General features: G+C 44.9%; 1 protein-coding gene across 4 annotated transcripts in view; it reads left to right on the top strand.

The window, feature by feature from the left end:
• Positions 1-1,903, top strand: part of STK33 (serine/threonine kinase 33) — a 196,393-nt gene extending 194,490 nt beyond the window's left edge. For all 4 annotated transcript variants that reach the window (XM_010341359.3, XM_074401061.1, XM_074401062.1 and 1 more), the window contains one exon: positions 685-1,903. In XM_010341359.3, coding sequence (XP_010339661.1) covers positions 685-885 — 201 coding nt within the window. In that variant the 3' untranslated portion in view covers positions 886-1,903. The remainder of the gene's footprint in view (positions 1-684) is intronic.
• The last annotated feature ends 11,689 nt before the right edge of the window (positions 1,904-13,592 follow it).

Genomic DNA, 13,592 nt, shown 5'->3' with positions numbered 1-13,592 from the left:
GGTGACCTGAGAAAATGCAGTTGCCTTTTAAAACCTCATCTGCTTGATTTCTACTGTAAAGCTCACACAGTATTTTCATGGCCACCCTTCTCTTCATTCTCATGGTAACCTCTTGTGGCAAATGTGCACATGTTATTTGCCTCCACTTAAGGGCAAGGAATAGAGAGACTTGGAGAGGTCTCCAGACCTGCCCAAGTGGTGTGACTGGGATTAGAAGCCAGTCTCTGGAATTAATGTGGGAAAATGGTGAGGATGTGAGTGTGGGCCATATGCAGCACTTTGTACCTAGGTTAGAAAGAATAATTATGTTATACTCGTCAGGTTATCCATACAAATGTCTGAGCTTGTGTAGAAATCTGTAAAGATGAAGTGAGTACAGTTATGTCTAAGTGGACTTCCCTGCGCAAATGTTACCAGACACGTACTTACATTTTGGATGGCAGAAGTTTCAAAATTGAGCCTGTAGAGTTTGCTCCACACCAAACACTAAACAATTCCATTTTCTTAAAGGTGCAAAAGGATCTTCTGGCATTTAATAATAATTTTACAATATGACTAGATTGTATCCCGTATCTAGAGAGTGCTCCAGCTTGCAAGTCCTGGACAACTTTATAGTTCCTTGCATCTTTGAATTGATGTGCATTGCTTTGTGTCTGAAAATTAATCAAGACCTTTTATTTGCAGTCTACTGCTTATGAAAAGCAATTTCCTGCGACCAGTAAGGACAACTTTGACATGTGCTGTTCAAGTTTCACATCTAGCAAACTCCTTCCAGCTGAACTCAAGGAAGAACTGGAGAAAACCCCTGTAACTCCAAGCCAAGGAACAGCAACCAAGTACACTGCTAAATCCACGATCCTGTCTAGATCCAAAAAGAAACTCTAAGGTTCCCTCCAGTGCTGGACAGTACAAAAACAAACTGCTCTTGTTAGCACTTTGATGAGGGGGTAGGAGGGGAAGAGGACAGCCCTATACTGAGCTTGTAGCCTTTTAGCACTGCAGAGCCCTGCCATGTGTTTGCACCAGCTTAAAATTGAAGCTAGTTTATTGCAAAAGCAGTGTAAGCGGCACGTGGCATTGAAGGACAGCCACCAGTGGGCTTGGCAGTGGGCTGCAGCTGAAATCAACTCAAGATGTATGTGAATGTTTTTTAGGAGGGCAGATATCCTCAATTCAAGACTCTGGGCATACTTGCTCACTTTTACTTCAAATTCTTATGTTTAGGCACAGTTATTTATAGGGGAAAACGAGAGGCCAAATATGGTAATGGAGGTTGCAAATAATTATGTGCACTTTGCACTAGAAGAGTTTGTTAGAAAATTACTAATAAACTTGTCATAGGTATTAAAGCAGAAGTGCTTCAGTCATTCACCTGTGTTTGTGAGATTGTAGGTTGCTATAGATTGTTTAAGACAACTTACTTTAAACGTAAAAAAAAGGAGATTTTGTAACTGCTTGCCATTAACTTGCTGCTAAATTCCCAAAGTATGGATTGAATCAATAAAAAACAGATGTTACTTAGCACAGTAATTTTTATGTTAACAAGAGGTGAATATGATAAGATCCTCTAAGCCTCAATGCAAATTATAAGTTTGGTCTACTGCTGCAATGGTAGGTGTACATCTTTGGGGAAGGCACCTAATTTCTCTTAGCATTGTAGGCATCCCCTTTCCACCTGAGTAACTAATTTTGCTAGTTGAGGTCAAACTGGGTGAAAAGCTGCTTTCCGTGCTTCCTAAGAAAATTCTAAAGAATTTGCAATTGCTTTTACCTTCATAAAGGCATAACCTAGTTCCATTCCAGACCCCCATGGAGTGGTCAGTTAGGTCTCCAAAATGGCCCACATCTGGCCAGCTGGGGATATACTAGTTGCATTTATATCCACTTGATGACTAAAAAGTAGTACATGTGAATGAGTCAAAGACAAGACTGGCCTGTGTTGCCCCACGTGGTTTTGCCAGTACTTTCTTAGTACCTTCAGTGTGCTTCCCCTTGGGGGAACCTGCTGGCTAAGGCAGATCTAGTGTAAATTGTCTGTATTTTATTTTAAACTGGCATGAACAGAGCTGCTTCAAGATCTTTTCCCTTCCTGATGACTACTTCCAGTCACATCAGAAGCCTGTAAACCATATCACGAACTTTAAGCTTTCTTTCAGGGTTTAGTGAGCCAGCCTTTAAAGGGTGTGTTGTGTTCACCTGATGAGAACTCTGGCCTTATTAGCTAAGTGGAGACGTCCCTTCCCTGGTAGTAGCCTCGAAGGCAGATATGAGCACTGCAGTTCTGTCACCTCTGTCGGGGAAAAGCAGGGACCTAGTCCACAGTGGCTGCTTGTCTCCTTGCAGAAAAGCTAACCAAGATGGTGGCTTTGATTCTGCCTATTCTATGGGCCTGAAAATGAAATATTCTCTATATTCAAAATACTCTTACTTTCACAGTGATACTCTTTTTGGATTAGAAGATCCTGTGGTTAAATAGAGTACTATTCACATTTCTCGTGGCCCTAAAAATTAGTGATTGTGCTCAGTAAGCTTGAGCAAAGGTTTAGAACTAACCACTAACAAAAAGATGAAGTCATTTTGTAATACATTAGTGTGTTTTCACCTTTTCCCACCTCAGACCATGCAAGGCCAACCACCCTGCCTACCACACGGTGCATTCTGTTAGCACCCCTCCGTTGAGACGTTCATTTGATTTGTAGGAATTGTTTTAATAGAAATTTAGCTCACTTTTTCTACGGAGTATTTCCACATCATTTTGTTACTTAGTTGTATTTTTGTCACTTCGTTGTGTAGAGCACAGTTGGACCAGGCCATATCTGAGCTTTGTTTTCCAGCAGATGTGCCCCTTTAAGGTCTGGGAATATATGGCCTTCCTTCCTCCATTTGTTTTCATAGCTGTGAAAAAAAGGCGCTCTTCCATTTCAGATTGACTTTCAGTGACTGAAAGGCCAACGAAGGAATGAATAACAAACACTGTAACACCTCCTGTGCTCCATAGCATGGGGAGCTGGGTTTTGCTGTGACCCAGCAGGACATAGTCTGTCTAGGACAGCACAGAGCAGATGTTATTTTCAAGAAATGCAAGTAGTGATCAGCATTCCAACTTGAATAATAGATAAGGCAGGCAAAATGTGATAAAAAGAGAGATGTGGGCGAGCTGGGGACAAGTTCATTTTAGAACAGTAGAGGATGATATCGGAGAAGACCTTAAATCAGAGAAGGAAGGAAAATTGGGATATGTAAAGCAAAATAAAAATAAATTATAATTAATAAGACAGGATGGCAACACATGGTTCTGCCAAAGCGGGAAGCTGGAGCAAGAGGAGGGAAGCTTTGCTCAGACGCTATTTGTTTGCTCTAGGCCAGTCTGAGGTGAAGTTAGCCCCCTCCCATAGCCGGTACACAGGCAAACCTAGATAAAGGCACAGGCTGAGGAATGGAAGACCCAGGGAAATGGAAGCTGAAATTTTAAGTCAGCCACAAAATTCTCCTTTCCTTTTGAGTGGAATGTTGTATGCTGCTACGGGGGTTGGGTGGGGGAGCAGCCCCCCAAAAATTAAAACATTTTGTGCTTATCGCTGAAATGCTTTCTTTAAATAATTCTATTTGACTCCAAAATGTAAGTTTCAGGTTAGACAGATCAAAAGCAACCAGTCTTGAAAATGAAGCTTTTTAAATTCCAGCCCCGCTGTTGGAACAGAGAATAAAGGCTTTGTTTAAACGTGCATTCCCAGCAGCAAGCAGAGCTTTGAAATTGGCCAGGGAAGTTGCGTCTTATAATGGCTGCACTTGGCTAGAGACCAAGGAGCTGCCGCCTCTGGGAAATGACCCTGGGCTGGATATTTTCTATCTGCCCCTCCAGAACCACTCTGCCTACTCTGCCCTCTCAGCTCAGAGAGGCTGATCTTCAGGGACTGCAGTAACATGCTCCCTGGGCTTCCGGATTTTTTGGGATTCTGTCAATGAAGGCCTCAAGGTGAGACAAGAGAAGGGGAGAGCCAGATCCAGATGCTGACCCCCTGGCTCGAGTGCCTCCCTGCTCTGGGCCAGGCTGCTGGGCATTTGCTGCCTTCTTCTGTGGGCACGGCTCCTGCCGGGCAGCCCTCTTGCAGCTGTGTCCCCTGCCCCTGCAGGCCAAGACCAGCCTATTGCCCTGGCTACTATGTCTTCCTTTGTGAATTTTCCTAAACCCTCTCAGTGCCTTTATGAACAGTCTCTGTTAAACCCTCAGTGTCCGCATTTGAGTTAAGCATCTGTCTTCTCCTGCAAGCCAGGTGATCAAGACCCTTTCCTTATGAGTGCTGCATTGTTCCTGACCCAAGGTAGTTTTGTCTCTGGCTGCCAGTCTCCTACCAAAGTACAGTAAAGGGCAAAAACCAGAAATGAGTTCTTCCTGACAAAAAGAGATGTACCTGGGTGGTTGCTAGGGGTTGGGGATGGGTGGCGGGGAGATGTTCCTGAGGTTGGGACCTAGACAGAGCCAGATACATCGAATGTTGCCTGATTGAACCTGAAATCTGAAATTGGGCTCAAAGTTTGGGAGCGTAAATAATACAGCACTTCGCTGTGACAGCCAAGAAGACCTGGGAGGAGGCCACCCCATGCTGGCTGCCGGCTGCCAGTGAGGGACCAGGGAAGGGCTTCCAGGGGACCCCACGGAGCCCAGGAAGCACAGGCGACGTGAAGACGAGACGCCTCCTGGGCTTTGTGTTTGCTTCATCTCCACAAGCACTAAAATCACTTTACAAAAGCATTTTAAGGTAAAAATTTTTACTATTCAAAGGTCTCAGATCGTTCAGTTTTACTCTTCAGGATCCTGCATTTTTCTGAGTGAGCTGGCTGAGAACCAATTTTGATTTCTGTTCGGTACATTGTTATCACTTAATTCTCATTGGTGAGCCAATTTTCTTTGCCTTTGTTCTTCAAAGGGAGGCCCCATTCGCAGCTGTCTTGCATTTTTGCGGCTGCCTTCTTCAGTCAGTACTCTAATCAGCTCAATTCTGTGCTCGCTGGGTCAGTTCTCTACATTTCCCTGAATAATCTGGCGCAGCCCTTAGAGGAGTGGCAGGGGTTCCCACCAGTGCCGCGTCTGGAAGATTCACAGGACCCTTGCGGTGTCACCACAGCACTCTCAGGGACCTCCCCTTCCCTGTTGCCCAGTGCCATCCCAGGCACCTTAGCCAGATCCTGGACCTCCTCCTCCAAACATGCATCAGGTCCTGTCCTGGCCCAGAGAACAGGACCAGAGATGCCCTGCAGCTCCTGCCTCCGTCCAGGCTCCTGCTGGTCCCTCTCCTAACTAAGTCCTGTGGCATCTTCAGACCATATCCAGGGCATTGACAGAGGGGCCACACAAGTCTCCCTGCCCTTTGGGGACCAAAACCTCCCTGTTGGCAAAATCCCGAAGCCCAGCTATTCGTTAGAAAAGCCTTGTCTCAGTCAGCATAAAGAGTTTTCTCCATCCCGAGGAGTAATAGCAAGGCTGGAGGAGTCAGCATTCCCATGTGACTGAAGGGTGGGACAGTTGGGACGGAAGATGGAGAGCAGCTGACACCCTCCCTGGACCTGAGGAAGACACCCTTGCAGGGAGGTGGCAGCCAATATTTCCTGATCCAAATACCGACTTCCATATAGTTGCTAGAATCAAAGTCTTTTTGTAAGCTGGACTTTGAGCTATAGTAGTGGACAAGATCTCTTTTAACTAAAACCTGCTTTCGGAGTCATGATGTAACAGAAGCAACATTTACAGAGCACCTACTGCATGCCAGACACCATTCTAAGCACTTTACAGGTATTAATTTTTTCAACTTTACCACAGCCTATGAGGTTGATACCATTGTTATCTCTACAGAGAAATAAATTGAGACACAGAGAGATTAAGAACCATGTCCAAGGTCACACAGCTAAGACGTAGCAGGAGAACTGGAACCTGGCCAGTGGGCTCAAGTGTCACTGTTGTACTACACGCTTCTCAAGGCCTTCAGAGTTTTGCTCCCCTACTCTTTAGGCCTGAGCGGCTATGAAGTTTGATCCCACAGTTTCAAAAGGCCGAGCAACTCACAAACACCTGTCTCCAGCAGTAGCCTATAGTGATAATTTTGACAAGTTTGGGGCTTGAGGTTTCAGAAGGGAGTGGAATTATTTTGCATGTTGACAAATTTGGTCAAGACTCAAGCACTCTATCAGGGAAAGTTGCATTCTGAAGGACTTTGTGTGATAAAAGTAAGTTTTCGAGCCTTTAACTGGTCTTTTTGTCTGGAGCAATCTTTAGAAGCCTTTGAACATGTTTTTAATGGAAGAGAGAAAAGAGGTTCCATTGCTTCCTCATGCATTCACAGGGACCGTCCTTTCTGTGCAGATGTGACAGATCAATGCTTACCAGGAGCAAAGTGACTCCCACGGCAGGGCAGGTGGGGGTTAGAATCACTATCATGTTTTGATTTCCCACATCCCTTCATCAGGTGGTGTGGGCAGGTGTGCCTGCCGCTAAGCAGGTTGAGTTCAGATGTGCAGTCCACCTCCCCATCCTGCATTCCCCTAGCTTTTGCCATCACTTACTGTTTTAGATGACTGTTAGATATAGTGACGTTTTGTCCCTTTCACATTGACACCGTCCTGGTTCAGGGGACAGCCATGTTTCTATAGCCTCAGTGCATTCTGTGGTACAGGACAGGGGAGAGGTCTGCTCTGGGCCGAAGTCAGCAGCTAAGGATGGTGCCGCCTCCCCCTGGCTGTCCACCTCTCAGGCCATTGCCTGCCACTTGGTCCCAGGAGAAGAGAGGTAGTTATTCAGGATCCTCATTGCTGTTTTGGAACTTTGGAAGAAAAAGCTTTTAGCTCCCCAAAACCATGCAAATGAGTAAATTTTGACAAAAGCTGTTTTTCTTACAGAAGCAGTTCCCTGGTTGGAGCTTCAGTCCCTTACCCCCATCCGCACAGAAACTGATCACGAGACTAGTCAGTTAGCCACGTAAGTTTCATATCAACTTTCTGCTTACCAGGTTTTTACCAGTCCCTAAAATCTTGGTAGAAATGTCTTGCCTGAGGCACATTCTGATTGCTTGGAGGTGAACAGTCTCACCACTGGCAAAATATTTTTCCTGTAAGATGACCAGCATCAGATCCCATGGCACCAGCATGAACAGAGCCATACAAAAGCTGTTCATTAAGAACTGGATTGAGAGGCTCAGTCATTCATTCAAGAAGTTACTGGCCACCTACCGTGTGCCAGTCACTGATAGACACTGGACCTAAAACGATGGAAAGGCAGTCAAAGCCATTGCCCTTCATTCTATGCCCAACATAGGGAGCTTGTAGCTGTGGGGGTACAGGGACAGATGATGGACATTTATACAAATGCATAAAATAATTACATATTGTGATTAGAGATAAGAAGGAATTTATAGAGTGCTATCACAGAGGATTGTAAGATAGGAACCCTCTGGAAAGCCTCTCTAAGGAAGCCAACCTTGGGAAGAACTCAGGAGGGAAATTCCAAGTCCTGGAATCCACCAAGCTCTTCCCCTGTTCCCTCCCCCTGCCTTTAGGGACTTAGCCCAAAGGCCAGGATGATCAGGGAGGGGGAGAGGCAGGGGTTATCAGGTCCTGCAGGATCGAGGAGGCCACAGGAAGAAAACCTTTTATTCTAAATATACTGGGAAGCCATTGAGAGGTTTCAGCTAGGGCATGACATCTGATTATGTATTTAAAGGATCAATTTGTCTTCTGTGTGATGAATTACTCAAAGTGGAACAAAAGTGGAAGCAGGGAGATTGGTTAGAGGACATTGAATAAGATGGTGGCAGAGAAGATGGAGAGAAGTGGGTTGATATGCAATATGTTTTGGAAATCAGATTGATGGGATTCAGTGATAGATTAGAGGTGATGGGTAAAGAAGAGCGGGTTAGGGGGCCAAGGGTGACTTTGGCTTCAGTAACCGGATTGATGGTGGTTTCACTTCCTGGGAAAGGCCAGGCCTGGGCTAGCAGTGGAATGAAGAGTTCTAACTGGTCATATGAAGTTTGAGATCTCTATCAGACCTCCAAGTGGAGATGACTACTTGAGATGGATTTAAATGTTGGAGTGGATCAAGGTGGATTGAGAGAAGAGCCCTAGCATGGGGAAGGATGTGAAGAGAGAGCCAGAGTTAACAGAGAAATTGTGTGCAGGGGCTTCTGGGTGCCTGACAAATGGACTCGCAGAATCCAGGGACACCTGGTATCAAGGCACCATCTTGGTCCACACAGCAAGTGTGTCTCCCTCACTCAAAGACCAGGCAGTGACTGTACTTTGGCAAGAAGAATGAGAATGGAGTGGAATGACATGAAATACCATTTGGAGAAATGTCCCTGGGAGATGTGGCCAAACCTCCTTATTGCCTGATTAATTGAATCTGAATAGTGACGGGTAACAAGCCCTCAATAGCTAAATCATAATTCCATAGCCTTCTATCAGCAATAAATCAGAAAATAGTGGGCCAGGTACTTTCCTGAAACCCACATTTGCAGAATCCTGGCCTTTCTGAACTGTTCCTTCAGCCCAACTCTTCCCTCAGTGCAGGAGCTGCACCCACAGCCTCCTCCAGCGAGCTCCCCTCTGATGACAGACTTCCTGAGGTTGGGGGTTCCCTACCTCCCGAAGCACATGAATTCTATCCTGGAAACACGTAAGTGTGAGAAAATTCTTCCTATTATCTGATACCTGCTGCTCACTGGCCCCTCTGTAACTCTTTAAAGGCTGCTCCAGCTGCCACATCGCAGCCCCTCAGCTTTGAAAGTGATCCCCACAGACCCGTGTGCCTTCTCCAGGCTGAACATCCCCACATCTCTTGGACTCCTTCTTAGTGACATGTTTCTAGGCCCTTCATTCTAGTTCATCTGGATCTTTTTCCAAAATTGAACTCAGGCCTCCAAGTGTCCTCAGAACATGGTGTGTCTGTCACTGCAGCCCATTGTGTCCCTTTAACAGGGATTTGTGGGCAATCTTGTTGGAGTTTACCAGGACAGGCCTGAATGACAGTGTGTCCCTGAAGCACGGTTATTTTCCTATCAATGCTCTTGTGGTGAACTCTCAGTGACCGCTAGAGACTTTTTGCAGCGTGATGCCTGTGGGGAGCAACAGAGAGAATGTTGAGTCAATGCTCCAGGGTTGGGTCTGAGTCACAGAGCCCTGAGATTATCCAGGAAGACACACTCATTTTCCTTAAGTATCAGTCTTGCTAATTATCCACTGAGATATATGGGGATGTAAGAAGCCACAAACCGAATTACAGGCCTGCTTGCCAGAGGATGCATTAGTGGCTTAGCTCCTGCTGGGGTGGCGGTGGGAAACAGGAGAGGTTTGGCAGCCTCAGATGGGACCTGTCCAGGACCTTCCAAACAGGGTGAGCACAGGTGTGGTCTGTGTCTGTGTAAGCTGCCCATCCCAGTGCCTCCCACCCATAGGCACTGGGGGCACATTCACTTCTGTGCCTAAATGGAATGGCTCTGAGCTCTCTCCCCATGCTACTATCAGGAATCTGTCTTTTTTAGGGGAGATTCTTAGCACCCTCCCTTGGAACATCTCTGAGAATTCCAGGGATTGTTCACACATGTCCTTGTCCATTTGTAGCTCTTTGCCTGCAGCAGGGGCTCAAATATGTCGCTTCTGATGTCCTTCTCCTTCTCCCTCACTTTCATTTCCAGGGCTTCTGCTTCCCCAGCTACCATCAGCAACTGTGCAGCCTCTGGTCAGCCAGGGGCTGTGGCAGCAGCTGCCCAGCAAAATGCCATGTGTCCAGCATGATGAGAGCCAGGCCCAAATCCCAGGCGTCGCCCCGACATGGTGTGATAGAGCAGCCAGCCCCTCCAGTCCTCCTATATTCCTTGTTGCAGGGTGTCTGTCTCTTCATGTGGACTGGCCTCATGGAGCGGGGTGGATGTGGGTGGTAAGGGTGTGCTGGCACATATGCCATAGGATGTGAGGGTGGGGGCGAGGCTGGAGTGTGGGAGTGTGGGAAGGCGAGAAGAGGTATCATGTAGGAAAGGCACAGTGCATACTGTAGTTACAGATGGATATGGATGGGAAGGAGGGCCCAGCAGAGATTGCTCTGGCCCTTCCCTTCTGGGTTTCAGAAGCTCCCCAGGTAATCCTGACGAGCAATGGGTATGCTTCCTACCTGGGCCCCAAACTAAAGGGATTTGTAGGCTATTTCCAAATTGCAAGGAACACAGCGGAAAAAGCACATCTGCCTATAATGAAATGGCTCAGGCCACACTCACCTAAAGTTTTTAGGTAATAAAATATTTCAAAGCATGGAGCTCATAAAAGAAATAATGCCAGGCATCCTTGGAGGTGCAAAGGATGAGATGTAATCCAACCCCTCACTGTACAGCAAGACCCAGGGACAGGGGTGTTGCAGCTGCTCAGTATTCTCTAGACCAGAAGCCAGGCGGGGTGTTGGCTAGAAGTAGGGTGCTGGGTGCTAGGTGATCTCTCATGTTTCTGCATTCAGGATGTACCCTGTGGGATAAGCCTCCTTGTGGGATCCTTGCATGGGGGTCAGGGCAGGCACAGGCTCCTGTGGTTTAGTCATACACAGCCCCAGCAGCTGTCCCTGCTTCCATTCTCCCTGGGTCAGCAGCAGGAGCCCTAAACCTTAGCCACCATGGAGTGCGAAAGGGGCAGCCAGGAGACTCTTGGCTGACAGATAGCTTGGAACACCCTTTATCAATGATGTATCAGTCCCTGTCACTGCCTTTGCAAGTTAGATTTAAAATGAGGTGTGTTTTCTTAATTTTTTTTCATTTTAATAGCTTTTGGGATAGAAGTGGTTTTTTGGTTACATGGATGAATTGTACAGTGATGAAAGCTGAGATGTTAGTACACCCATCACCCAAGTAGTGTACATTGTACCCAACATGTAGGCTTTTTTATCCCTAGCCACCCAGCACTTCTCCTTCTGAGTCTCCATAGTCCATTATACCACTCCGTATGCCTTTGCCTACCCTTATCTTAGCTCCCACCTATAAGTGAGAACATAAGGTATTTGATTTTCCATTCCTGAGTTACTTTACTTGGAATAATGGCCTCCAGCTCCATCAAAATTGCTGCAAAAGACATTATTTTATTCTTTTTTATGGCTGAGTAGTATTCCATGGTGTATATATACCACATTTTTTAAGTCCACTCATTGGTTGATGGGCACTTACATTGGTTCAATATCTTTGCAATTGTGAATTGTGCTGCAATAAATATATGTGTGCAAGAGTCTTTTTGATATAATGACTTCTTTTCCTTTGGGTAGATACCCAGTATTGAATTGAATGGTAGATCTACTTTTAGTTCTTTGTGAAATCTCCATCCTATTTTCCATAGGGGTTGTACTAATTTATATTCCCACCATCAGCGTGTAAGTGTTCTCTTTTCACCACATGCCCACCAACATGTATTGTTTTTTGACTTTTTAATAATGGCCATTGTTTTTTTGAGATGGAGTTTCACTCTTGTCACCCAGGCTGGAGTGCAATGGCATGATTGCATTGCTCACTGCAACCTCTACCTCTCAGGTTCAAGTGATTCTCCTGCCTCAGCCTCCTGAGTAGGTGGGATTACAGGTGCCCACCACCATGCCCAGCTATTTATTTTTATTTTTAGTAGGGATTGGGTTTCACCATGTTAGCCAGGCTGTTCTTGAACTCCTGACCTCTAGCTATCCACCTACCTTGGCCTCCCAAAGTGCTGAGACTATATAGGCATGAGCCACTGTGCCCAGCCAATAATAGCCATTCTTAAGGCTCATATACTGTTGGTAGGAGTATAAATTAGTTCAACCATTGTGGAAAACAGTGTAGTGATCCTCAAAGATTCCAAAACACAAATACAATTCAACCCAGCAATCCTATTACTGGGTATATACCCAAAGGAATATAAATTGTTCTGTCATAAAGACATTGCACTCATATGTTCATTGAAGGATTATTCACAATAGCAAAGACATGGAATCAATCTAAATGCCCAACATTGGTACACTAGATAAAGAAAATGTGGTATATATACTCTATGGAATACTGTGCAGCCACAAAAATGAATAAGATCATGTCCTTTGCAGGAATATGGATGGAGCTGGAGGCCATTATCCTTAGCAAACTAACACAGGAACAGAAAACCAAATACCATGTGTTCTCACTTACAAGTGGGAGCTAAATAATGAGGATTCATGGGTAGTACAAAGAGAGAAAAAACAGACACTGGGGTCTATCTGAAGGTAAAAGGTAGGGAGAGGGAGAGGATCAGAAAAAAAATAACAAATGGGTACTAGGCTTAATATTGAAGTGATGAAATAATCTATATAAGAAAGCCCCCATGACACACGTTTATCTATATCACAAACCTACACTTGTAACCCTGACCTTAAAAGTTAATTTTTTTTTAAATGGCCATTCTTGCAGGAGTACTGTGATACCTCATTGTGATTCTAATTTGCATTTCCCTGATGATTAGTGATGTTGGGCATTTTTTTACATTTGTTGGCCATTTGTGTATCTTCCTTTGAGAAATGTCTACTCATGTCTTTTGCCCACTTTTTGATGAGATTGTTTATTTTTTTCCTATTAATTTGTTTGAGTTCTTTGTAGATTCTTGCTATTAGTCCTTTGTTGGATACATAGTTTGCTAATATTTTCTCCCCTTCTGTGACTTGTGTGTTTACTCTGATGATTATTTCTTCTGCTGTGCAGAATTCTTTTAGTTAATTAGGTCCCATTTATTTATTTTTATTTTTGTTGCATTTGCTTTTGGTTTCTTAGTTATGAATTCTTTGCCTAGGCCAATGTGCAGGAAAGTTTTTCCTGGGTTATTTTCTTGAGTTTTTATGGTTTCAGGTCTTAGATTAAAGTCTTTTGATCCACCTTGAGTTGATTTTTGTGAGAGATAGGAATCCAGTTTCACTGTTCTATATTTCACTAGCCAGTTTTCCCAGCACTATTTGTTAAATAGGATCTCCTTTCCCCAATTTATGTTTTTTTGTGTTTTGTTGAAGACCAGTGGTTTCAAGTATTTGGCTTTATTTCTGTCTTCTCTTTTCTGTTCCATTGGTCCATGTGTCTATTTTTATGCCAGTGCCATGCTGTTTTGGTAACTGTAGCCTTGTAGTATAATTTGAAGTCTGATAATATGATGCCTCCAGATTTGTTCTTTTTGCTTAGGATTGCTTTGGCTATTTGGGCCTGTTTTGGTTCCATCTAGATTTTTGGATTTTTTTTTTCTAATTCTGGAAAAATGAGGTTGGTGTTTGGATAGGAATGACACTGAATCTGTAGCTTATTTTTGGCAGTGATATGGTTAGGCTGTGTCCCCACCCAGATCTCATCTTGAATTGTAGTTCCCATAATCCCCACATGTTGTGGGAGGGATCCAGTGGGAGATAATTGAATCATGGGGCAGTTACTATCATGCTGTTCTCGTGATGGTGAATGAGTTCTCATGAGATCAGATGGTTTCATAAGGGATTTTCCCCCACTTCCCTCTGCACTTCTTGCTGCTGCCATGTGAAGAAGGACGGTTTGCCTCCCCTTCTGCCATGATGTAAATTTCCAGAGGCCTCCCCAGCCCTG

The sequence above is a fragment of the Saimiri boliviensis genome, chromosome 6 (assembly GCF_048565385.1).
Source record: "Saimiri boliviensis isolate mSaiBol1 chromosome 6, mSaiBol1.pri, whole genome shotgun sequence".
Classification (NCBI taxonomy): domain Eukaryota; kingdom Metazoa; phylum Chordata; class Mammalia; order Primates; family Cebidae; genus Saimiri; species Saimiri boliviensis.
This window is presented reverse-complemented; position numbering and strand designations above follow the sequence as displayed.